This window comes from Megascapheus bottae, chromosome 28 (genome assembly GCF_031878675.1).
Source record: "Megascapheus bottae isolate mThoBot1 chromosome 28, mThoBot2.hap1, whole genome shotgun sequence".
NCBI lineage: Eukaryota > Metazoa > Chordata > Mammalia > Rodentia > Geomyidae > Megascapheus > Megascapheus bottae.
In genome coordinates this window covers 16,354,482-16,379,432 of record NC_143536.1, presented here as the reverse complement: position 1 = coordinate 16,379,432, position 24,951 = coordinate 16,354,482, and the positions used below count along the sequence as shown (strand labels likewise).

At 47.6% G+C, this 24,951-nt stretch overlaps 1 protein-coding gene across 1 annotated transcript; it reads left to right on the top strand.

The window, feature by feature from the left end:
• The first annotated feature begins 17,363 nt into the window (after window positions 1–17,363).
• LOC150045328 (protein DGCR6) lies at window positions 17,364–24,528 on the top strand. Its single transcript, XM_090320666.1, has 5 exons — window positions 17,364–17,556; window positions 17,648–17,808; window positions 22,371–22,471; window positions 23,036–23,176; window positions 23,986–24,528. The coding sequence occupies exons 1-5, from the start codon at window positions 17,447–17,449 to the stop codon at window positions 24,067–24,069; spliced, it is 597 nt and encodes a 198-aa protein (XP_090176792.1). The 5' UTR covers window positions 17,364–17,446; the 3' UTR covers window positions 24,070–24,528.
• Window positions 24,529–24,951: the final 423 nt, after the last annotated feature.

The following is a 24,951-nucleotide window of genomic DNA, read 5'->3' as shown; positions in this document are numbered from 1 at the left end:
TTCTTTTGCTACTGGTCCAATCTTTTGAATAACCCTGATCTCTTCCCTAGATACCCCCCACTTCGAACAAAAGTTATTCCAAATATGGTCTTTTCCATTAGTAAGACATTTCCTTAGTTGCTGGCTTACTGCCTGGTCTTTTCAAGGGCCTTGCTTGGTGCTATCACTAATTAAAGAAGATGAAACCCACTACCTGCCAGTGGCTCACACCTGGAATCCTCCAGAAGCTAAGCTCTCAAACCAGCCTGAGCTGGGAAGCCTGTGTGACTCATCTCCAATGACCCAGCAGAAAAGCTGAAAGTGGAGCTGTGTGTACATGTGGTAAAGTACCAACAACCTTGAACATAAAAGCTAAAGGACAGCACCAGGGCCCTGAGTTCAAGCTCCAGTAACCAACCAACACACACACACACACACACACACACACACACACACACACACACACACACACACACACTGGTTCATAATCTATTCCAATGGAATTCTTTTTTTTTTTTTTTTTTGCCAGTCCTGGGCTTGAGCTCAGGGCCTGAGCACTGTCCTTGGATTTTCTCAAGGCTAGAGCTCTACCACTTGAGCCTCAGCACCACTTCCAGCTTTTTTCTATGCATGTGGTACCGAGGAATCGAACCCGGGTCTTCATGCATGCTAGGCAAGCACTTTAACCACTAGGCCAAACTCTCGGCCCTCCAATGGAATTCTTAATGTTTAAAAATCCACCAAAGCCCGGCGCAGTGGTACATGCCTATAATCTTAGCTACTTGGGAGGATGAGATCTGAGAATTGTGATTCAAAGCCAGCCCAAGCCACTAAAGTCCCTGCGACTCTTACCTCCAATTAACTACCAGAAAACTGGAAATGGGGCTGTGGCTCAAGTGGTAGGGCTTAAGCTGGTAGGGCTTCAGCCTTGAGCTGCAGAGCTCAGGGACAACACTCAGGCCTAGAGTTCAAGTCCTATAACCAACAATAACAACAACAAAAATCAGTGGGGGCCTAATGCAGAAAAAGAAGGCAACTTCCAATCCCTGAGGTCAGTGCTTCATCTGTGCTTATATTCGGTGTGTGAGATGGCTAATAGAGTTCATCTAGCAGTGCTTCAGAAAAGCTTGTGGTCACCAACTCAGAGATGGGGCAAACTCTGGAGTCCCAGTCCTCAGATCTCAGCTTGCTAGTGGCTAGGATTACACATGTGAGCCACCACACTCTGATAAAGAATCTTTCTTGGGGATGGAGAGTGGGGGTAGGTGTTTGGATTCTGGGGTTTAAGTTTGAGGCCTTGCACTCTCTCAAGATTGGTGCTCTAATACTTGAGCCACGGGCCGGGAGTTTGGCCTAGTGGTTAAAGTGCTTGCCTAGCATGCATGAAGACCCTAGTTCGATTCCTCGGTACCACATATATAGAAAAAAAGCCGGAAGTGGTGCTGAGGCTCAAGTGGTAGAGCTCTAGCCTTGAGAAAGTCCAAGGACAGTGCTCAGGCCCTGAGCTCAAGCCCAGGACTGGCAAAAAAAAAAAAAATACTTGAGCCACAAGTTCACTTCCTGGACATAATCTTTCGTGGATCCCAAGAGAGAAGTACACTATTAAAACAGGTAAGGAGGCCAGAAGTTTGGCCTAGTGGTAGAGGGTTTGCCTTACATGCATGAAGATGGGGATTAGATTCCTCTGTACCACATACTAGAAAAGCCAGAAGTGGTGCTGTGGTTCAAGTAGTAGAGTACCGACCTTGAGAAAAGCACCAGCCTTGAGGAAAGTGCTCAGGCCCTGAGTTCAAGCCCCAAGACTGGCAAAAAAAAAAAATTAAAAAACAGTGTAAGAAGCCAGGCGCTGGTGACTCATGCCTGTAATCCTAGCTACTTAGGAGGTCGAAATCTGAGGATCCTGGTTCAAAGCCAGCCCAGGCATGAAAGTACGTGAGACTCTTACATACAATTAACCACCAAAAAATGGGAAGTGGTACTGTGCGTCAAAGGGCAGAGTAGTAGCCTTGAGCTGAAGAGCTCAGGGACAGTGCCCAGGGCCCATAAACAACCAAAAAGAAGAAGAAAGAAAGAAAGTGTAAGAGAGCATAACATAGGACTAAGAAGAAGTAGTGGAAAGTATGAATATAATAAATAGTTCAATTAGATGCGGTGGTTAATAACTGTAATTCCAGAACTTAGAAGGCTCAGACAAAAGGATCAAGATTTGGAGGTCAGCCGTAGTTACATAGTACAACCCTGTTTCAAAACCAAACAAAACCAGTCAAAGTTTCTCACATTTGTAATTTCTATTTTTTTTTTTTTTGCCAGTCCTGGGCTGGAGCTTAGGGCTTAATCCCTGTCCTTGGACTTTCTCAAGGCTAGAGCTCTACTACTTGAGCCTCAGTACCACTTCCAGCTTTTTTCTATGCATGTGGTACCGAGGAATCGAACCCAGGTCTTTGTGCATGCTAGGCAAGCACTCTACCACTAGGCCAAACTCCCAGCCCCTATCACATTTGTAATTTCTAAATTAGCCATCTCAAGCAATATCTGAGTGCAGTATGCACCTGTCATCTCAGCTGCAAGAAAAAACATAAATAGGATTATATTCAGGGCAGCTGGGGGGAAAAGAAAGCAAGACCTTTTATGAAAAATAATGTCAGGTTACCCAGTATCCACAATTCATGCCTGTAATCCTAGCTACTTAGAAGGCTAAAATCCAGAGGACTACAGTTTGAAGACAGCCTAGGCAAACTCTCTTTCCAAAATAACCAGCAAAAATCAGGGCTGGAGTTATGACTCAAGTGGTAGAGCACCATCTGAACAAATAAGCCAAGAAAGTGCAAAATCTGAGTTCAAACCCCAGTACTGAAAAATTTTAGAATATTATATAATAATTCTTTTTTGTTGGTTGTAGGGCTTGAATTCAGGGCCTGGGTGCTATCTCTGAGCTTCTTTGTGCTCAAGCCTAGAATGTACCACTTGAGCCATAGTTTTTGAGTTGTTAGAGATAAGACTTTCACAAGGACTTTTCTGCCTGAGCTGGCTTTGAACCACCATCCTCAGATCTGAGCCTCCTGAGTAGCAAGGATTACAGGCATGAGCTGCCAGCACCCAGCTAATTATAGTAATAATTATTATGCATGTGGCTCAAGTGGTAGACTATTTGCCTGGCAAGCACAAAATCCTAAGTTCAAACCCCTGTACCACCCCAACATAAAACACAAGCAACAACAGACACCCACTGGCTCATGCTTGTAATCCTAGCTACTTAAGAGACTGAGATCTAAGGATCTCAACTTGGGCAGGAAAATCTGTGGGACTCATCTCCAATTAAACACCAAAAAAGCCCAAAGGAGTTATAAGCCATAAAGCAAAGCGGCAGCACCCCATGCCCTAAGTACAAGCCCCAAGACCAGCACAAAAAAAGGAAAAAAAAAAAAAAAGACTCATGACCGTTGTTTTTTTCCTTTTGTGCTGGTCTTGGAGCTTGAACTCAGGCTGCTCAAGTCTCAGCACCTCCTCCACTGCCACCCCCACCCCAAATTCCTGACCCTATATCAAATTCTTGGCTTTGCTTTCAAAACTTCTTTTTTTTTCTAGCACAATGAATATTAATTTCATGTACTAATTCAATAGTGATTATATACATTTTAAATTTGTGTTTGAATCTGTGCGTGTGTGTATGTGTGTGTGTGTGTGTGAGACGCGCGTGCATGCACACATGTCAAAACTGTGACTTGAACTCAGGAGGGGTTCAAGCTCTCATTAGGCTTTTTCTGTGTGTGTGTGTTGGTTGTAGGGCTTGAACTTTGGGCCTGGATGTTGTCCCTGAGCTCTTCAGCTCAAGGCTACTACTTTACCCCTGGAGCCATAGCACCACGTCTGGGTTTTTAGTGGTTAATTGGAGATAAGAGTCCCACATTCTTTTGAACCTCGATCCTCAGATCTCATCATCCTGAGTAGGTAAGATTATAGGCGTGAGCCACCTTATCTGACTTTCGCTTGGCGTTTTTTTTGTTTTGTTTTTTTTTTCATATATTTTTATTGTAATTAATAGAAGGGTTACATTATATTCATCAGATAGAAGGTGCAGCACTTGGCATTTTTTGTTGTTGTTGTTTATTTTTTGCCAGTCCTGGGCTTGAGCTCAGGGCCTGAGCACTGTCCTTGGACTTTCTCAAGGCTAGAGCTCTACCGCTTGAGCCTCAGCACCACTTTTGGCTTTTTTCTATGTATGTGGTACCGAGGAATTGAACTCGGGTCTTCATGCATGCTAAGCAAGCACTCTACCACTAAGCCAAACTCCTGGCCCCACTTGGCGTTTTTTAACTCAAAGTTAGCACTTTATCACTTGAGCCACACTTCCACTTCTGGCATTTTTTTCTTTTTTTTGCCAGTTGTGCGCTTGAGCTCAGGGCCTGAGCACTGTCCTTGGACTTTCTCAAGGCTAGAGCTCTGCCACTTGAGCCTCAGCACCACTTCCAGCTTTTTTCTATGCATGTGGTACCGAGGAATCGAACCCGGGTCTTCGTGCATGCTAGGCAAGCACTCTATCACTAGGCCAAACTCCCGGCCCTGGCATTTTATTTTCTGCCTGGTCTGAATTCAAACATGATCCTCAGATCTCAGCCTCCTAAGATTATAGTCATGAGCCACCAACACCTGGTGTATACATATTTTAAAATTATTTTTTCAGACCACTTCCCAGTTCACGGTGAAATTTAGCAACCAGTGCAGGGTTTTCAATGCTCCCTGGTTTCTCTTGCCCCAGCCACATCTGCAGTCACACCCTCACAGGCACAGTCTCCCCATCAGCAGCACCGACTCCAGGTGTGCATTTGTTAGAACTGTAAGATCATCTAGGCAACCTCCCTTGATAGCCCGGCAACCCAGAGCTCTCCCCCTGACATTTGAGCTCCACCTAGCGGCCACTGTTATGTATTCTTGATCTCTCTAATCCAGCTGGCCAAGGCACCAGCAAGAGTTCTGGAAGACCCAGCCCATTCCTCAGCCATGTGTGGGAGATGTCATCACAGCTCTCCTAGCTGGGAGCTGGGTCATCAGCATACAGAGAACCCTCAGCCTGCAGGGACTAAGCACATCTCTGGGTGAACGGTAGAGGGCGCCCTGAACTCACATTGTTCTTGGTGTCCTTAAGTCCTGCCACTAACTTCCCAAAGCCCAGAGAGAATACTACTAGGTCCCATGCTCACCCACAGGGAACTGAACCACCAAATGCGCCTCTCACAATTATTTATTGAAAGTCTCTTTTGGTATCAGAGGACCAGGAGATATCCCATATTTCTTCCTGGGTACTTTCAGACTAGTTTCTTAAGTACCCCTCTTCCAGGAACAAGGGCTAAGCAGCCCTATTGCATACAGGTGGTGAAAGTGACTCTACCTGGTCACTTTCCTGCCAACTTCTATGAGTAGGCACTGTGGTAATATATCTCTGTTCATGCACTCTTCTGCATGGAACTTGACCATCAACTTTTCCCTCACGGGGCTGGCATAGCAGCTCATGCCTGTAATCTCAGCTATATGAGATGATCTGGAGGATCACAATTCAAAGGCATGCCAGAGAATATGTTAACAAGACCTCGTCTCAGTGAACAAGCCAGCCATGATGGCTTACATCTATGAACCCAAGGAGGAGGGAGGTATAGCTGAGACCTTTGGTTAGAGGCCTACATGGTAGGGGGAGGGGGTGGTGCAGAGTCAACTAAAAAAAATAATAAAGCAGAAGAAGGAGGGGGACTGGGAGGCATGGTTCAGCAGTAGGGTGCAGTTGCATTAAACCAGAATTTGATCCCCAGTACTCCCCATGTTGTAAGGCTGTAGACCCGCTGGAATCAGGGGGTCTGTAGATCAGGTCTATTTGTTCTCTCACCAGTACATATTTCTTTCCTTCTGCAAGGAGGCCGGTAGTGTCGCCTGTATTCCAAGGGTCTTGCATCTGGTGCCATCCCCATAGGTGGGCTGCATTAAGTATCTGACAGGTGCTTTTACAGTTTCCTCTTGGAGCTCTAGTGGAAATAAGTTTGAAACTTGATCCTGCCATGGTTTCCGGAGACAGAGTGCTCACAGGCCACCAGCAAGGACACCATTCTCCAGATGGCAGCCCCGAGTCTGCAGGACACAAGTCCTAGAGACAGGATCTATATCTCAAGATGTGGGATGAGAGGAGCAGCCCTTCTTGCCTCCCTCCCAGCTTTGCTAGGATGCATTGTGTTTTCCGATGGCCCAGACCACAAGGCACCTACCTCCACTTCTTGTGATTGCAATGTGTGCCTTGGGCCTGGATATAGTTCAGTGTAGAATCCAGTCATTTGTTTTTTTGCTGTTGTTTTTGTTGGTGGTGGTGGTGGTGGTCGTGGGGCTTGAACTCAGGGACTGGGCACTGTCTCTAAGCTCTTTTGTTCATGTCTTTGCTCTACCTCTTTGAAACATAGCTCTGGTTTTCTAATGATTAACTGGAGATAAACATCTCATGGACTTTCCTGCTTGGTTTGGTTTTAAACTGTGATCCTCAGATCTGTCTTCTGAGTAGCTAGTATTACATTACAGGCCTGACCCAGTAGTGTCTGCCTCATTTGTTTGTTTGGTTTTTGCCAGTCCTGGGCTTGAGCTCAGGGCCTGAGCACTGTCCTTGGACTTTCTCAAAGCTAGACCTCTACGACTTGAGCCTTAGCCCCACTTCCAGCTTTTTTCTATGTATGTGGTATCGAGGAATCAAACTCGGGTCTTAGTGCATGCTAGGCAAGCACAGTACCACTATGCCAAACTCCCAGCCCCTCATTTGTTGTTTTTAAGTTTTATTTTGTGTTAGTCCTGGAGCTTGAATTCAGGACCTTGTGCTCTAGCTTTGCTTTTTTAACTCAAGGCTCTACCACTTGAACCACAGCCCCACTTCCAGCTTTTTGCTAGTTAAAAATAAGTGTCTCCTGGATTTATTTTCCTGGGCTGGTTTTGAACATTAATTATCAGACCTCAGCCTCCTGAGTTACAGACCTGAGCTATCAGTGCCCAAATGGGCTCAGTCACTTATAGGCTCTGCCTAGAAAGGGTTTCAAGTCTCCAGAGCTGTAGGCTGGCATGGGGCATCCTTGTGAGATCTGGGAAGGGTGCCAAGCTAGGCTGTGATTCCTTGTTGGATATGAGCCAGATTCTGCCCATGCTGGTGGCTGGGAAGAACAACTCTCACTAAGCTATATGATGGCAGGTGGACTTGGAGGAGGCCAAACATCCGTTGGTAGGAAGTGGGCACCTGTTGGCCCCTAGACCTGATTCTTCATGATGCTAATGACACAGGTGTTTGGGCCTTCCTGGTGATGGCTGCTTTTCTCCTCTCCCAGGAGGTTGGCCAGATGGCTAGCAGGAACCATGTTCAATGAATCATGAAGACAGATTATTAAAGCTAAGATTTACAGGGATAAGGAATGGGGTAGAGGGGGGTCCCAAAATGAATCACTCATCATGATTCACAAGTCACTGATGTTACTCATTGTTCCATTAGGAAAATGGAGGAGAAAGGAAACATGCCAGACTCCATCTTCCACAGGTAAGGACTGTTTATTGAGCTAGAACAGTGAGGGACACAGCCTTCCTGAGGGCTTGGAGACTGTGTGTCCGAGCTAGGACAGGAGCTGGGTTTTTATGAGGTCTGAGCAAGGAGGCAGAGGTTAATTTTTTTTTAAAAAAGCCATTAGGTCAGGGAGGTGGGGGGCTTTTCAGCTGGGCCCACATGGAATGTTTACAGCCAGGCTTAGACAGATTGCCCTGGCAGAGTCAGGCCGTCTGCACTTACCTTTGGTGGCTTGCCTAGTATCTGTATGCACCTGGTATCTGTATCCTTCAGTTACAATCACTACAGGCTCACCCCTGTAATCCTAGCGCGCTCGCTCTCTCTCTCTCTCTCTCTCTCTCTCTCTCTCTCTCTCTCTCTCTCTCTCTCTCTCTCTCTCTCACACACACACACACACACACACACACACACACACACCTGACTCTACAAAGTGTCTGACTAATGATAACAAGAGTGTTTTCAGATATTGTAATTTTCTAAATCCATGAACGCCTCATGGGAATCCTGGGGACACAGCCTCCCTGGAAATGTTCTGATACCCCTCCACCCAGACCAGAACCTATGCCTGGGTGTTCCCAATAGAGCCAGGAGACTTCTAATGGACAGCAACTCTCCTGGGGCAGATGGTACTCCACAATAAGGAGAAGGTGGGGTCCGGGAGCTACCTGAACAGCCTTGGGAATACAATTCAGACTGGATCCACAGTACCAGAAATCAGATAAACATCTGGCATGGGTTTTTTTTTCCATTGTCTTATCATATGCTTTTTCTGTAGTGTGACAAAAGGCATCTTTCTGATTATTCTATAGCAACAGTGGAGATGTTGGGAACAGAGTGGACTGAGGCCCTAGCCACCCTTGCTGAATGACACTGTCCTGATGCCTGAATCAGGTACAAGAGGACTTCTGCATCAGTGGGTGTCCATATGTTCTGGTCAAAAAAATGAAATAAAAGAAGCTGGGAACTGGTGGCTCACACCTATAATCCTAGCTACTCGGGAGGCTGAGATAGGATCATCATAGCTCAAAGTCAGCCATGGTAGAAAAGTCTTTAGTATTCTGATTTTCCAATTAACCACTGGAAAATCAGAATTGGAGCTGTGTGTGGGGTAGATTACTAGCCTTGAGCAGAAAAGCTCAGGGACAGTGCCCAGGCCCTGGGTTCAAGCCCCAGGATTCGCAAAACTCAATCCAGGCATCTCTGGTGAAAATACGTAGAAGAGGACACCAGGGGGCGCCCCACAACCAGTAGTATAAAGAAGTATAAAGACAGCCCCCCTTCCTTCCCACACCCTCCTTAAATTTCCCATGGAGGGAAGTGAGAATAAGTGGGTACTCTGCTTTCCTGACTTCTCGGGATGCTTCCCATGAAGCTCATTTCTGTCTCAGCCCATCAAGAACAAAGGGAGTGGGAGGGGATGGTCAGAGCATTCTTGAATTGTCTTGGAGTCAAGGGGCTGAGATGACAGAGAATGCACATTCCATTCTCAACAGCCAACAGCAGATGCTGCCAACTGGTCCATGGATTCCACCATGAGGCCTGCACATGAACTGCGTGTGATGAGTGGGTTTGTAATACTGTCCTGAAAGCCAATGCACGCCCCACCCCCCAGCACCCTGCATACACCCCACACAGCTAGGATGAGCTCCCACAATCCGTACACAGGTAACTACAGCAGGTGCTTTGAACTCAGGACCTGGGCACTGTCCTTGAGCTTTCTCAAGGCTAGTACTGTATCACTTGAGCCACAGAACCACCTCTGGCTTTTTCTGTGTATGTGGTACTAAGGAATTGAACCCAGCGCTTTGTCCATGCTACACAAGCACTCTACCACTAGGCCAAACTCCAGGTCCTAACAGATATATAGATATAGATATAGATATAGATGTAGATATAGATATAGATATAGATAGATATTTGGTGGGTCATGAGCTTGAACTAGACCTGGGCGCTGTCCCTGAGTTCTTCTGCTCAAGGCTATCACCCTACCCTTGAGCCAAGCCCCACTTCCCATTTTCTTGAGGTTAATTGCAGATAAAAGTCTCAAGGTCTTTATTGCCCGGGCTGGCTTTGAACCGTGATCCTTAGATCTCAGCCTCCTGAGTAGCTAGGATTATAGGCTTGAGCCACCGTGCCTGGCTCTAGCAGGTATATTTTTAACATCTCTTTTGACTTGGTGTGGGAGAAGACACCCTGAACATTTTATGATGTAGTCATATAAAATAAATGAGAGCATCTCAGCACCAGACTTGGCTTGGCAGGATGGCGAGGAAGCACCAAGTCCTAAGATTGCTTCCCTAACAGGGATGAAAGTGGAGATGGCCTGAGAGATTGCCAGAATCTGCTACTAGGCCCAGTGGTAAGCAGAGAAGTCTTTGTTTCTCTGTGTCCCTCTCTGTCTCTCTCTCTCTCTCTCTCTCTCTGTCTCTCTCTCTGTCTCTCTTCTGTCTCTCTCTGTTTCTCTCTCTCCTCTTCCTTCTCCTCTCCCTCTCTTTCTTTCTTTTTTCTTCTCTGTTCTTTCTTTTGCCTCATTCTGAAGGACAACTTTGCTGGAAAAAGCATCTCAGTTGGCGAAGTTGTTGGGTTTTCTTTTTCCTTGTTTCCTTCTCGGCACTTTAGATATATCATCGCATGCCTTCTGGCCTACAGGATCTGGTAACCATCTCAAGGGTACCACTAGGAAATTCACGACAGGACACAGACAACGCTAAGCACAGTATTTTCCAAAGCTAATGTGTTTACGCGGGCAATCTTGTCTCTTGTTCTGTTCAACATAGGCTTTCATCTTATGGAAGCTTGCTTATAAATGACAAGTCACTTTCAAGATTCTCTCTGTACTTAATACCATTGATCTGAACACTTGAAAGTGGTAAAAAAAAATCCATTCCTAGTTTTTCAAGACAGGGGCTCACTAGGCAGTCCAGGCTGGCTGGCCCAGGATACTTCAGCCTAACAAGTGCTAGGATTACAAACAGACACCACCACAAATGGCTCAAAAGTGGTAAATTTTATTTCATATTTATGCTTGCACAGTGAAAACTTTTAAAAATATACTATGCTGGGTGTTGGTGGCTCATGCTAGCTACTCAGGAAGCTGAGATCTGAGTATTAAGGTACAAAACCAGCCTGAGCAGGAAAGTTTGTGATTCATCTCCAATTAACTACCAAAAAGCCAGAAGTGGAGCTGTTACTCAAGTGACAGTGTGCTAGCCTTGAGCAAAAAAATCCCTCAGGTCCAGCACCAAGGTCCCGAGTTACACACATAGGCACATGCACACACACATACACACACACACCCCACAATATGTTTTAAAAATGTATGACTACTATATGCCAGAAACATCTACAGAAACTGCACTACTTTCAGTAAATTATAAACCTACTCTTTTGTGTGTGAAGATATTGAGGCCTGAGTATTGTCCCTTAGCATATTTCTTCAGTGCTAGCACTCTACTACTTGAGCCATATCTCCATTCCTGGTTTTTTGATGGTTAACTGCAGATGAGAGGCTCACAGACTTTCTGACCAAAGCTGATTTTGAACCTTGATCCTCAGAGCTCAGCCTCCTGAGTAGCTAGGATTTCAGGCATGAGTTACAAGTCCAAAGCAGAGTTTAAAGAAATATCAACAAACAAAACACTACATGTACCACACAATGTTCAACAAAGTCCTTATCAGAGATAATAACATGCTTAGTGGCTCATGTGCCAACAGCTCTTAAACACAGATTTAAAATAAATCCCCTAAGTATATATTCCATGCACCACACACAGCTAACTACAGTGTTCTCACATGAACACATAGATCTAATAAACCATCTAGAGGGTATCACTGAGAAACATACCACAGGAAATACACAATGCTATACACACCATTACCCTGACACAAACACTGTACTTAGCCAAGCTTGTATCTCACTCTGTTAAACAAGTGGTTTTAACATCCAGCCAGAAGGAGTAGAGTACCTGTATTGTCCTCTGTACAAACCAGGATTTCATGGAGAAAATAATTATGCCAAGGACTCATAAATTGACCCCTAATAAACACAGAGATTAAGAGAGATTCCCAGAGATAACATAAGGCTCATTCACTAAGGAGCCCAGTCTCACTAGGCAAAATATTTAAATATGGAGAGCTCAAACCTGTAGTCCCAGCTTCTCAGGAGGCTGATAGCTAAAGATCCTGTTTGAAGCCAGACAAGGCAGGAAAACCCTGAGATTGTTATCTCCAACAAACCATCAAAAAGCCAGAAGTGGAGGCGTGGTTCAAGTTGTAGTGCCCTATTCTTGAGCAAAAATGCTAAGCAGGAGTGGAAAGCACTGAGTTCAAGTTCCAGACCAGTAGGCACACAAAGGAGAATGTAGCACATGACCTCATTTTTCTTTTTTGTTGCTCCTGGGACTTGATCTCAGGGCCTAGGCACTGTTCCTGAGCTTTTCTCTGCTCAAGACTAATGCTCTACCACTTGAATCATAACACCACTTCCAGTTTTCTGGTTGTTAATTAGAGTCTTACCAATTTAGGCACAGTGGCTCATGCCTGTAATCCTAGCTACTCAGAAGGCTGAGATCTGAGAATCTCAGTTCAAAGCCAGCCCAGGAACTAAAGACTGTGAGACTCTTATCTCCAATTAACCATTAGAAAACTGGGTGTGGGGCTGCGGCTCCAGGGGTAGAGCAGTAGCCTTGAGCTCAAGGACAGTGCCCAGGCCCAGAGTTTCAGCCCCCCCCCATCTGGTTTTGGACCAGATCCTCAGATCTCAGCCTCCTGAGTAGCTAGGTTTATAGGTATGAGCAACTGGCGCCTGGCTTATGACCCTATTCTTTAAAACAATGCTTCATAGAAGCAGCATTATGCATCAGTTACTCTTACATCAACCTCTCCTAAACAAAGAGTAATGTATATCCATGAATAATGTGCCGTGTTCATTATGCACTGTGAAATAGTTGCCCATAAGTTTACCGTGACAATCAGACATTCATGAACCCAGATCTTAAGCACCGTGTTGAATATATATGATCTAGCAACAAAAACGCACCTTGTATCTGCATCACTCTTAACTGGTGTGATTCTTCATATGATGCAGTGATGACTTGTGGCTTTAGTCTTCACATTCCCTCAGCTGTCATCTGTCACTACTAATGTCATGTCATTGTCATTCTAATCTGCACGCCCCCTCTGCAGACATATATGACAATATGGTGTCAGATAAGGTGATAATGTGACCTCGGGTTGTTGTGCCAAGATTGTTCCATGTTCTGGGAATGACCCCCTCCCCCCTTGTTTAGGGCCATGTACTTGAACTCCAGGTGGTAACAGCTTGGTGCTCAGTGGTTAAGACACCTGAGCTCTGATTCAACCAGTGGTTTGAGTATCAAACAGCCAATCAGGTAATTGTAATTGCCCTATAAAAGCTGTGTAAAGTTCTTGCTCAAGGCCTCTCAGCGTTGCCGGCTACAGGTACGCGGAGGCCCGAGTCTAGGCTCGTAAATAAACAACCCTTGCTTTTTAGCTTTGACTGTAGCCTCTGGTGGTCTCTTCGGGGTTCTAGGAATTCGAGTACAGCAGGGTGAGTAATGGCTGCATCCCCTCACACTTGCTGTATGATGTATATGTGACACTATGACATATACAATAGTGACACAATGCAACTAAGGTTTGTGTCCTTAAACATCCTATTGTTATAGCCTAAGTAACATTGGGACATAACATGGAGGGGCTACACCCCCACCCTCCTGAATTTTCATTAGACACAAAATGACAAAAGTGGATGCCCCCATCAGTCATATATATATATATATATGTTTATACACACATATATATATATACATATATAATTTTTTCCCAGTTCTGGGGCTTGAACTCAGGGCTTAGGCACTGTCCCTGAGCTTCTTTTGTACAAGACTAACACTCTACCACTTAAGCCACAGCACCACTTCTAGCCTTTTCTGTTTATGGGGTATTGAGGAATTGAACCCAGGGCTACATATATGCTAAGCAAGCACTCTACTACTAAGCCACACTCCCAGTCTTCGGTCATAGTTTTGTGTGTGTGCCAATATTGGGTCTTGAATTTAAGACCTAGATGATATGTCTGAACTCTTTTGCTCAAGGTTAGTGCTCTACTACTTATGCTACCGCTCTACTTCTAGTTTTGGGGTGATTAATGGTAGGTAAGAGTCTCATAGACTTTCCTGCCCAGGCTGGCTTCAAACCTTGATCCTCAGATCTCAGCTTCCCAAGTAGCCAGGATTACAGGTGTGAGCCACCAGCACCTGGCTTGGTTGTCACACATCTTATATGATATCACATAAGTAAGCTCTGCGTCCCTCTCTTGGTTGTCCCATATTTCATTATGTCCTGACATATGATGGATGCCTGCCTCCCTCCCCACCCAGCCAACATACAGCAGTTTATATTACCTAGTGACAAGCCTGTGTTGTTTCTTGTCTACTGCATGTCATTATGTGTTAGGCAAGGCAAAGACACCCCTAAATCATCAGACTGAGTAACATATTCCTTAGCCAAAGCATGCAGGTCCCACAACAGCTAAGTCATGTTACATTGTCACAGGTAACGTCATGGCCTCCTGTGACATGAAGCTCCTTGTGTGCATGTCACCTCTAGATTTGTCGCCTGATGGAATGTGGGACAGAGTGAAAAGCTGTCACTCTAGTCTGCATTCCTGCTATCTGAAAGCACTCCACAAGACACAGGACAGGAAGGGACACATGTAGCTCTCTCTCAAGGTCACTGATGGCATCCTATGTGACATTGGTCTCCCTCCCTTCTAACACTGTGACATATTATGACAGTCTGTGTTGCCATGTGATGTTTGATGTGACACTGTTCAAAGATGACATCGAATCTATCCCTTCTCAGCTATCATATGATATCAAGTTAGCAAAAAAAGCTAAGAGACAGGTCCTAGTTCAAGCAGGACTGACTACTGGCACATGGCTGAGTCCAGAGAATGAAGAAGCATCACAATGAACCCACTTAATACAAATAACTACAGAGACCAATAGTTTCCTAAACTGATTTTTCCTTCTTTTTTTTTTTTAGTGGGTCATGGGGCTTGAACTCTGGGCCTGGGAAGTGTCCCTGAGCTCTTCAGCTCAAGGCTACCACCCTACCCCTTGAGCTACAGTGCCATTTCCAGTTTTCTAGTGGTTAATTGAAGATAAGAGTCTCAAGTCCTTTTCAGTCCAGGCTGGCTTTGAACCTGATCCTCAGATCTTAGCTTCCCAAGTAGCTAGGATTACAGGTGTGAGCCACCGTGCCCGGCTACTTTTCTTTTTCTTTAGTCAATTGCTAACTATAGTCTTTTAATTTATGACTTAACAATACAGGGTTCTACCCTCAAGTCATGTACCTAGCATCTTGTTTACAACTTATGCATGTGTGCCTGTACACATTACAAGGTATGGAATAACAGATGCCAGAGAAAAAGGTTTGCTTTATTTTTATAGACTGGATCATGCAAGATCTAGCATGCAAGAAGCCATGGGTTCAATTCCTTGGTACTACATACACGCAAAAAGCCAGAAGTGGTGCTGTGGCTCGAGTGGTAGAGTGCTAGCCTTGAGAAGACCCGGAGACAGTGCCCAGGCCGAGTTCAAGCCCCAGAACTGGCCAAAAAAAAGAAAAGTTTACAGGTTCAGGAGTGTGGCCTAATGGTAGAGTGCTTGCCTAGCATGCATGAAGCCCTGGGTTTGATTCCTTGGTACTACACACACAGAAAGAGCCAGAAGTGGTGCTGTGGCTCAAGTGGTAGAATGCTAGCCTTGAGAAAGCTCAAGAACAGTGCCCAGGCCCTGAGTTCAAGTCCCAGAACTGGCAAAAAAAAAAACAGCTTACATTAGTGTGAGGGGTGGGGGGTCATTGTTACATTTACTTATGCTTACAATGAATTCCAATATTCCAATCAATCATCCCCCCTATCACTTTTGTTCCCCTCCCCCCAACAATTTCAACAGGTTTCATTGTTTCATTTTTGCAGCTATAAAAATCTGTTTCAAGGGCCGGGAGTTTGGCCTAGTGGTTAAAGTGCTTGCCTAGCATGCATAAAGACCCGGGTTCGATTCCTCGGTACCACATACATAGAAAAAAGCCAGAAGTGGTGCTGAGGCTCAAGTGGTAGAGCTCTAGCCTTGAGAAAGTCCAAGGACAGTGCTCAGGCCCTGAGCTCAAGCCCAGGACTGGCAAAAAAAAAAAAAAAAAAACCTGTTTCAAGCCAGGCGCCAGTGCCTGTAATCCTAGCCACTCAGGATGCTGAGATCTGAGTGAGGATTGCAGTTTGAAGCCAGCCCAGGCACAAAGTCCCTGTGAGACTCTTACCTCCAATTAACCATTCAAAAACCAGAAGTGGCTCTGCGGCTCAAAATGGTAGAGTGTTGGCTTGAGCAAGAGCTCAAGGACAGTGCCCAGGCCCTGAGTTCAAACTCCATACTCAGGAAAAAAAAATTTTCAAACGAGGGGCTGGGAGTTTGGCCTAGTGGTAGAGTGCTTGCCTAGCATGCACAAAGACTTGGGTTCGATTCCTCGGTACCACATACATAGAAAAAAAAGCCAGAAGTGGTGCTGAGGCTCAAGTGGTAGAGCTCTAGCCTTGAGAAAGTCCAAGGACAGTGCTCAGGCCCTGAGCTCAAGCCCAGGACTGGCAAAAAAAAAAAAAAAATTCAAACCATATTTCGCCTACTTCATCTTTGTTGATAGCCCAACCCTCTTCACTAATACCCTCTGACAAGGGTCTATTTCTTCTTTACCACCCCTCATCTTTCTATGGCTTCACAGCTTTCCATCTCATGTTACCTCTGCTCTCTTGAGGGTGACTTTGGACCCCTGTAGGGCTGATAGAGATAAGGCAGAATAGAGATAAGGCAGGCTTACACTTCTGCCTTGAGCAATTCAGGTAGTCTTCAAGCCTCTAGTCACCCTTTCCAATGAATGAGGTCTTAGCCCCAGGGGCCTGATCAAGGCCCAAGATAAAGGTGCCTGGATCAGGAAGGTATGCCTGGGTGTGTGGAAGTTCAAACGGCCACATGGCATTGATCTGTAGCCTGTTTCTGTGCAGAGATTCGTGTCATCTCTTGCTCCAGAGAAGGGGGGGGGGGGGAGGCGAGATGCAGGATAACCCAAATCTGGAGCCATGGGCATTCACACTTGGCTCTCGTTTCGCTTGGAACAGAGTTTTAGTCGTACGGGGATCTGAACTCAGGGCGTCAGGCTGCTCTGGCTGCTGGCTAAGCTGGTGCTCTACCATCTTAACCACCCTCGAGGCCCGGCTTTTTACTGGCTTCGAACCACCATCCTCCGATCTCAGCCTGATGGATGACAACGATTGAGAACCGGCGCCTGGGCAGAACTGTGTCTTTACCGCACCAGTGGGACCGTCACGTTCTAAAAACCATCAGGGAGAGAGACCAGCTGCTGAAAGACCCCCCCGAGCTGCCTCACGCTCTGGGCCGGGATGGCGCGCGCGGCGTCCGCGGCTTCCGGCTCCTCGGGACCCGCGCAGCGGAAGAGAACGGCGCGCCCGGCGTCCAGCGGCACGGGGGCGGGGCCGCGGCCTGCGCAGACTCTGTAACGGAAGGGCCGAGCCCGCCTTCCTCAAAATATCGCGATATCTGATCGGTGTCACTCTCGACAGTCATCTAGACTGGCAAAGGGCTGGACCGCAGGGGGGGGGCTGGGGGCGTGGCTAGGAGAGACTTTCCTGGGAACCTGAGGGGCGGGGTTCCAAGTCTCTGGGATGACGCAGGAGGCGGGGCGCCCGAGGCGCTGCGCGCTCAGGAGTGACGTAGAGAGGGCGTGGCGTTCAGCGCCGCGCCCCACCCTGACTGGCGGGAGCTGGGCCCGCGTCGCCGTGGGGAGCGGCCGCTGGACCCCGGCGCCATGGAGCGCTACACCAGTGCCTTAGACGAGTCCGCCGACGGAACCCGGCAGCAGGAGCGGCACTACCAGCTGCTGTCGGCACTGCAGAGCTTGGTCAAGGAGCTGCCCAGGTGCGCGGTCTCGGGCCGGGGAGAGCAGCGGGGCACTGCTCGGGGGGGGGGGGGTCCCCGGCCCACGCTCACCGCGTCCCTCCGCCCGCAGTTCCTTCCAGCAGCGCCTGTCCTACACCACACTCAGCGACCTGGCCCTGGCCCTCCTCGACGGCACCGTGTTCGAGATCGTGCAGGGGCTGCTGGAGATCCAGCACCTCACGGAGAAGAGCTTGTACAACCAGCGCCTGCGGCTGCAGAACGAGCACCGAGGTGCGCTGGGGGTGGAGGCGGAGGGACGACGCGCGCGCCTCCGCGGTCGGTCGGTGCTAGCCGGTCCCGGGGAGCGCTCCGTCTCCACGCGGCTGGAGACCCCTGGCCAGGGGCGCCGCGGATGCACCCGATTAAGGGTGCCGAGCCTTCGGTGACCCGTAGGCCCCCTTGCTTGTCATCCTTGCTTCCTGCTCCGTTTTCTTTTTGTTCTTGGTCGGCCCACAGATCCCCTCTCCGTGGGTGAACCAATGTTGACAGCTCTGCAGCACCCTTTAGGTTGGTCCTGGGGCACCATACCTACTACGCTGGTAATTCCCCAACACTTCCCCTGCAACACCCTTAGCGACTCTGCAAGCTCCCTCCTTGAGACCCAGCCTTGGCCCCCTCCCATGTGTTCTCTGGGCTTGGAAGCCCCTTCCTCCGAGTTGTACTAGGCAACTAACTCCCTGTGCGCCATCAGATTTCCCCTTTCTGCTTATTTCTTTCAAACCTTTTCTTACAAAACGAATGTGTGCTTAGAAAAGTGTAAGGACAGCAGAGAGAATACTCTTAGGCGCTCCACCTAAATTCAACAATTCATCATTTGCCTTAGTTTTTCAGTTCATAGTTCTTCACCGGGGTATCTTCAGCATTTCTCAAGACCAGGATTTTCATCCCAGCACGGCTGACATTTGGAGCTGGATAGGTGTTTATTGTGAAACACTGTCTTGTGCATCACAGGCTGACAGTGACACATTTCCCGAGTGATGACACCCAAATATACTCCAGACAACCCTGTGCATCAACCTTAGTTTAGGTTAAGAGCCCATGACCTAGAATAAAAATGTTCCACTACTCACAAAAATGCTCCAATACGCAACCATGGTAAATCATTCCAGAGCATCTCCTGACTTAGTTCATGGTCACATTTCCCAAGGTGTTTGAAATTGTTACTTCATAAATAATCCAGTCAAAGTTCATACACTGCAATTGATTCTTGTTCTCTGCTTAATTGATCACCATTCTTCTAGAATAGACTCTAGTTCTCTAGTATTCATAGTGGCACTAAACTGACCTTCTCCCCACTCCCTCCAGGATTGAGGGTTGAATTCAAGAGTTTTCAGAGCAGTGCTCTACTATTTGAGTCACACCCCAGGCCCCACTTTTCCTTTGTTTTGCCATAGGGTCTGGTGTTCTTGCCCAGACTGCAGACTTTGGTCCATTATCTCTCCCTCTCATGTAGCTGAGATTCATTACACATCATGATACCTGGCTGCATTCATTGGGTTTTTGAAGCATCTAGTGCAATCTACCTGTAGGCTTGTCTAGCTTAAAATTTATCAGCACACCCACACTGTAATTTAACTTGTTTCTCTACAACATTGTTTCTTATAAATTGGATGGCAGGTGGAGGCTTGATGCTGGGTGAATGGCAAAAAATTCCTCTGAAAGATGCAAGGCTGTTTCTTATGAGCGCAGGTGATATCAGACTTGAAATTAGTGTTTTTCTATCAGAAATGAATTTTCTTAAATCCTTTTTCTGCATCTGTGGAAATGAGCCACGTGGGGTTTTTTTTGTTGTTTGTTTGGGGGTTTTTTTGTTTTGTTTTTTCTGTTACTAGAATGAATTGCATTGATTTCTGAATTCCTGAAGTGAACCATGTGGTAGAAATAAATTCTGCTTGGTAACAATGTTATTTTCATTTATATATACTGGATGTGACTTGTGAAAATCATAAGAATTTTTGCTTCTGTTCATGATGGCATTGGTTTGTCATTTTCTTTCTTTTTTTGTCGATCATGGGGCTTGAACTCTAGGCCTGGGTGCTGTCCCTGAGCTCTTCCTTCAGCTCAAGGCTACCGTCCTACCCCTAGAGCCACAGGGCCACTTCCGGTTTTCTAGTGGTTAATTGGAGATAAAAGTCTCAGACTTTAGTGCCCAGGCTGGCTTTGAACCTCAATCCTCAGATCACAGCTTCCTGAGTAGGTAGGATTATAGGTGTGAGCCATTGCACCTGGCTTGGTTTGTCATTTTCTTGTAATATTTTTGTCTAGTATGTGTTTAGAGGTCTAGATTTCTGGAGGAGCTTGTGGTTTGTGTGGAATTGCTTCTTCCCTAGATGTTTGGGAAATTGTAATTTGTTTTGCCAGTACTGAGGCTAGATCTCAGGACTGCACACTCTTGCTCAGCTTTTTTGCTCACTGCTGCTGCTCTACTACTTGAGCCATGATTCCACTTCCAGCGTTTTGCTGATTGATTAGGAGTTAGTCTTATGGATTTGTCTGCTGGCTCCCAACTGTGATTCTCAAATCTCAGCCTGCAGAGTAACTAGGATTAGATGTACGAACCACCAGCACCTAGCTGTGCAATTGTGTTTTGTAAAAGCACTTTGGTGTGTGTGTGTGTGTGTGTGTGTGTGTGTGTGTGTGTGTGTGTAAGATGCATGTTGTTCACAAATCCAAAGTGCATGCCTTTTTTTTTTAAGTGGTATACCCCAGGCTGACCTCAAACTCACAATCTTCTGCCCCAATTCCAGAGTTCTGAGATTGCAGGCATGTACCACCACATCTGACTTGGCTCATTCTTCCTAGTGCCCAAATTGCTCTATTGAGCAGTTTGGGGAGCTTCGGGGAGGCTTCTGGTACATCCCATTGTTCTTCCAGCAGTCTTGTTTTCTGGTACAGAAATGTGTTTGGATTCATTTTCCCATTTTCCTTTTTTTTTTTTTTTTTGACAGTCCTGGGGCTTGAACTCAGAGCCTGGACACTGTCCTTGAACTTTATCAAGGCTAGCACTCTACCCCTTGAGCCACAGCACTACTTCCGGCTTTTTCTGTGTTTGTGATACTGAGGAATCAAACCCAGGGCATTGTGCATGCTAGGCAAGCAGTCTACTACTAGGCCGCACTTCCGGCCTCATCTTCCTTCTTTCCTGGCCTCAGTTCCAAATTGGCTGCTTCTTCAAGGAGTCCCTTAGCAGTTTTGGGGTAACTGGCCCCCTTGCCATTAGTCCTTTGGAAGTGTTTGGGCCAGGAGGCAGGTGTGATCCTAGGCACCTGGAAGGAAGAGGTAGGAGGATCATGGTCCAAGGCTAGCCCCAGAAAATTACCATAGTAAGAGCTAGAGGTGTGGCTTAAGTGTGGATCACCTGCCTAGCAATTACAAGGCCCTGAGTTCAAGACCAGAACCCCCCTCCACCCCCCCCCAAAAAAAAGCAAAGTAAAAGGCTCAGGTTAGGCTTTGGTAGGCTGGCAATGCAGGCTTGTGTTAGTGTTCTTTCTGTCCTTCAGCTGAGTTAGCAGGTGGTAATTGTGACTGGTTGCCCTTTCTTTCCTTGGTCATTCATTATTAAGGTGAGGCCCCTTCTGAGCAGGCAGCTGGTTGTAGCTACGGGGACTTGTGGCAGTGTTTGATAAATGGAGTGCAGACAACATCTCTCTTCTGCCTCAACTCCTGCTCCACCTCCTGTGAACTCCAGACACTTAACTAGGGAGTCTGTCTCTTGTCCCAGTGTTCATGATGATGTCTTGGCTCTTGCTTTTGTGTATGTCAGATGTGGATATGGTAAATGCCATCACAGAAGTATGTATAGCCCTTATGTGAGTCTCTTAGAAGTAATGTTGTTTTTTGTTTTTGCCAGCCCTGGGCTTGGGCCAGGGCCTGAACACTGGCCTTGGGTTTTCTCAAGGCTAGAGCTCTACCACTTGAGCCACAGCACCACTTCTGGCTTTTTTCTATGTATGCGGTACTGAGGAATCAAATCTGGGTTTTCATGCTGCCTATACTCTACCACTAGGCCAAACTCCCGGCCCTGTTTCGTTTTGTTTTTTAAGACTTTTGATACCGAAACCAGTAAGGTGTAGGCATTTAACTGGCTATATGGTAGTTTCTAGCTCATGCTTCCTCTTAGAGTGGACAGTCTGCACAGGTCTGTGGTGGCCTGTACCGTTTTTGAAGCAACATAGAATCTCTAGCACAGAATCTACAGGGATTCAATTAGGCTTAGTCCTGAGGCCTCTCACCCTCTTCCCCTGCCTGCTGTGTAGGGACTTACAGTCAATAGGGAAGGAGCAGCTTTGTGTCCACTGTAAGGATGGAGCGGCACAGCCACACTACTGACAGGCAGGCAGAGACTTCACATCCCCTTTTTCTAAGCCTCTGCTTCTTGAATACCAGTGAGTGACTCAGAGATGTTGGTGTTCCTGGGACTGTGCCATCTGAGTCCAGCAGCCCCAAGGCCTCCATAACGGGCCCCACCTCTACCTTCCTTTGATCTGGAGCCTGGGCTGCAGCTCTGGGCTCAACCCCATGGTAGTTGACTCACTTTCCTTACTACCCTCCACCTCGGGAGTCCCAAAGATGGAGATGCAGTAAGATGCTAGACATCCTGCCCTGCTTAAGGGCAGAATTGGGGTACCCAAAGCTCCCCCTGCCCATCTTAGGCAGGGCAAGATCTTGAGATAGGTGTTTGGCTGGGGGTGGGAGAAGGGTATATCCTGGGGTACATACCTCTTCACCTTGCTTTGAGGCTGCTCCCTGCACCCCAATGTCTGCTACTGCTGAAGACTCCTGTCCTTTCCCAGTGCTTAGGCAGGCAATGCGACAGAAACATCTGGAAGCCCAACAGTCCTGTCGGCCCCACAATCTGCCTGTACTCCAGGCGGCTCAGCAGCGAGAACTGGAGGTAGGATGGCTGGGGCATGGTGGCTGGGTCTGGCTCTTTCCTGTGGGTACCCCCTGACTGAAGACGACTCAAGGTAGCTCTGGGAGCTGCTGGCTGGCTACTCTGGGCCTGAAGCTAGTGGCTTTTCTCTAGGGCTGGGATCTCACTTCTAAGATGATAGCCCCTCTATGAGCACTATGCTCCCCAATGGTTCCTTGTAGCTGAGGTCTACACAGCAGGTGCTGAATGAGGTCAGGGGAGTCCCTGGTGGCTTCGAGCACATAAGCACAGTGGTAGAATGAGTGCCAGCCAGGAAGGGGCTTGACCTGCTTCCAAGTCAGCTAGAGACCCGCATATAATCAGTGAACCATGCGAGTGGGAGTGAGGATAGCTAGATGTGTGGCAAGCCCCAAGGTATCCCCAGATTGAGTTGTTGTAAAGCCTCTTGAGGCTTTATGCAGGCAGAAAAGGAAGAGGCCTGGGGGGTGGTATTGGAGCCATTGCTATTGCTAGGCAAGATAGCCAGGAGGTGGAGGCAGACAGGAGGCTGAGTCTACAGCCGTCCTCATGTCTTGCCTGCTGCAGGCAATGGAGCATCGGATCCGAGAGGAGCAGCAGGCCATGGACAGGAAGATCGTCCTGGAGCTGGACCGGAAAGTAGCTGATCAGCAGAGCACGTTGGAGAAGGCAGGAGTAGCTGGCTTCTACGTGACCACTAACCCTCAGGTCAGTGCCCAGGCCTACCCTGCTTACAGCGTGGGTGGAGTTTGGTGTTGCCACTTTGGGGAGTCACAGTTGTTTCCTTAAGATACAGTCTTGATGTATAGCACAGGCTGGCACCCTTTTCCTGCCTCAGCCTTTCTAGTGCTAGAATCCCAGGCATGTGCCATCATTGTGTGGGAACCTGGTAGTCTGTCTTGTCTGTTTTTACCACTAATCAGTGGTACATAGGATGAAATGGAAGGAAGGTTAGAGGCCAGTCCCACCCGCCACCTTCCCTAGTCCTGCTATGTCCCACAAGCGCTCATGGCTTCCTTCCTGCATGCCACACTTGAGTCTGCCATTCTGAGACTCAACCCTGTTGAGAAGAGAGGCATGGCCAGCCTCCGCTGGGAAGTCCGTCCCATAGCCTCATTGCCCAGGACCTGACAGACCCTGTTGGAGATACACACACACACACACACACACACACACACACACACACACACACACACACACACACACACACACACACACACACACACACACACACACACACACACACACACACACACACACACACACACACACACACACACACGCACGCGCGCCAATCCTAGGACTTGAACTCAGTACCTGTGCACTGTCCTTAGCTTTCTTGAGGCTAGTGCTCTACCACTTGAGCCACAGCACCTCTTCTGGAATCAAACCCAGGGTTTCCCGATGCTAGGCAAGCACTCTACCACTGGGCCACACTCCTGGATTTTTTTTTTTTAACCACTGATAAAGGGCACCAGGTGTCAGCTTGATCCCCATGGGTCCCGTTTGTACCCCAGGAACTGACGCTGCAGATGAACCTGTTGGAACTCATCCGGAAGCTGCAGCAGAGGGGCTGTCAGACGGGGAAGACAGTCCTGTGACCAAGTAGAGTCCCTGCTGGCCACCACTGCCTGTGTGGCTAGGAATACAGCCTTTTCCACTGTTACCAGAAAGCCAGGTGGAGCTGGTCTTCCCGAATTCCAGTCACGGACTTCTTTGCACCCAGCTACAGGCCCCTTTCTAAGACAAGGCCTCTAGTTACAACTTTTACCCACCTTTGAGATTTTTGTTTGTCTGTTTTGCTTAAGCACTAGGATTACATCATAAAGAAAAGGGAGGCCCAGCCTGGCAGCTGACTGACTGTTAAAGGACCAGGTGGAAAGCTGGACTGTTGCCTGGCACCTTGTACTCTGGGTATCTCCCAACCTCCCGTAAGCCCCAGGTCTTGGGCTTCTTCTGGTCTTGGCCCCTGTCTTGAGAATTGCAGCCCCCAAGTGGGAGAGGCTACAAGGCTCAATCCTTTTATGAGAAATAAAAATAGCTACATGTAGCACATGTGATTGGTTTCTGCCTCTGGGTCTTCTTCACTCTATTGGAGCCAGCAGAATGGCTCCGTGCCTGATGTGCAGCCACAACATGGTGACAGAGACCTCGCCTTGGCTCCGTTGCTTCTGAGATGCCTAGTCCCCCACTTTTTCCCTGGCACAGTCTCTGTGAGCCTCCTGGCCTTCCCAGCACTAGCCCTTGTCCCCAAGCACTATCATTACTATGTGTGTACAGGAGGCAGCGGGGTGGGGGAGTGAGATGGAACACCTGCCACAGACCAGGTCAGTGGCCTGTTGAAGCAGCAGGAACCTGCTAGGCCACTAGGACTGCTAGGGTGAAGGTCACAGGGTGCCAGGTGGAACTGAGGGAGAAAGATCTATAGGTGGCTGGGTGTCACCCAGCCAGTTAGAGAGTTGCCTGCCTGGCCTCCGGGTGGG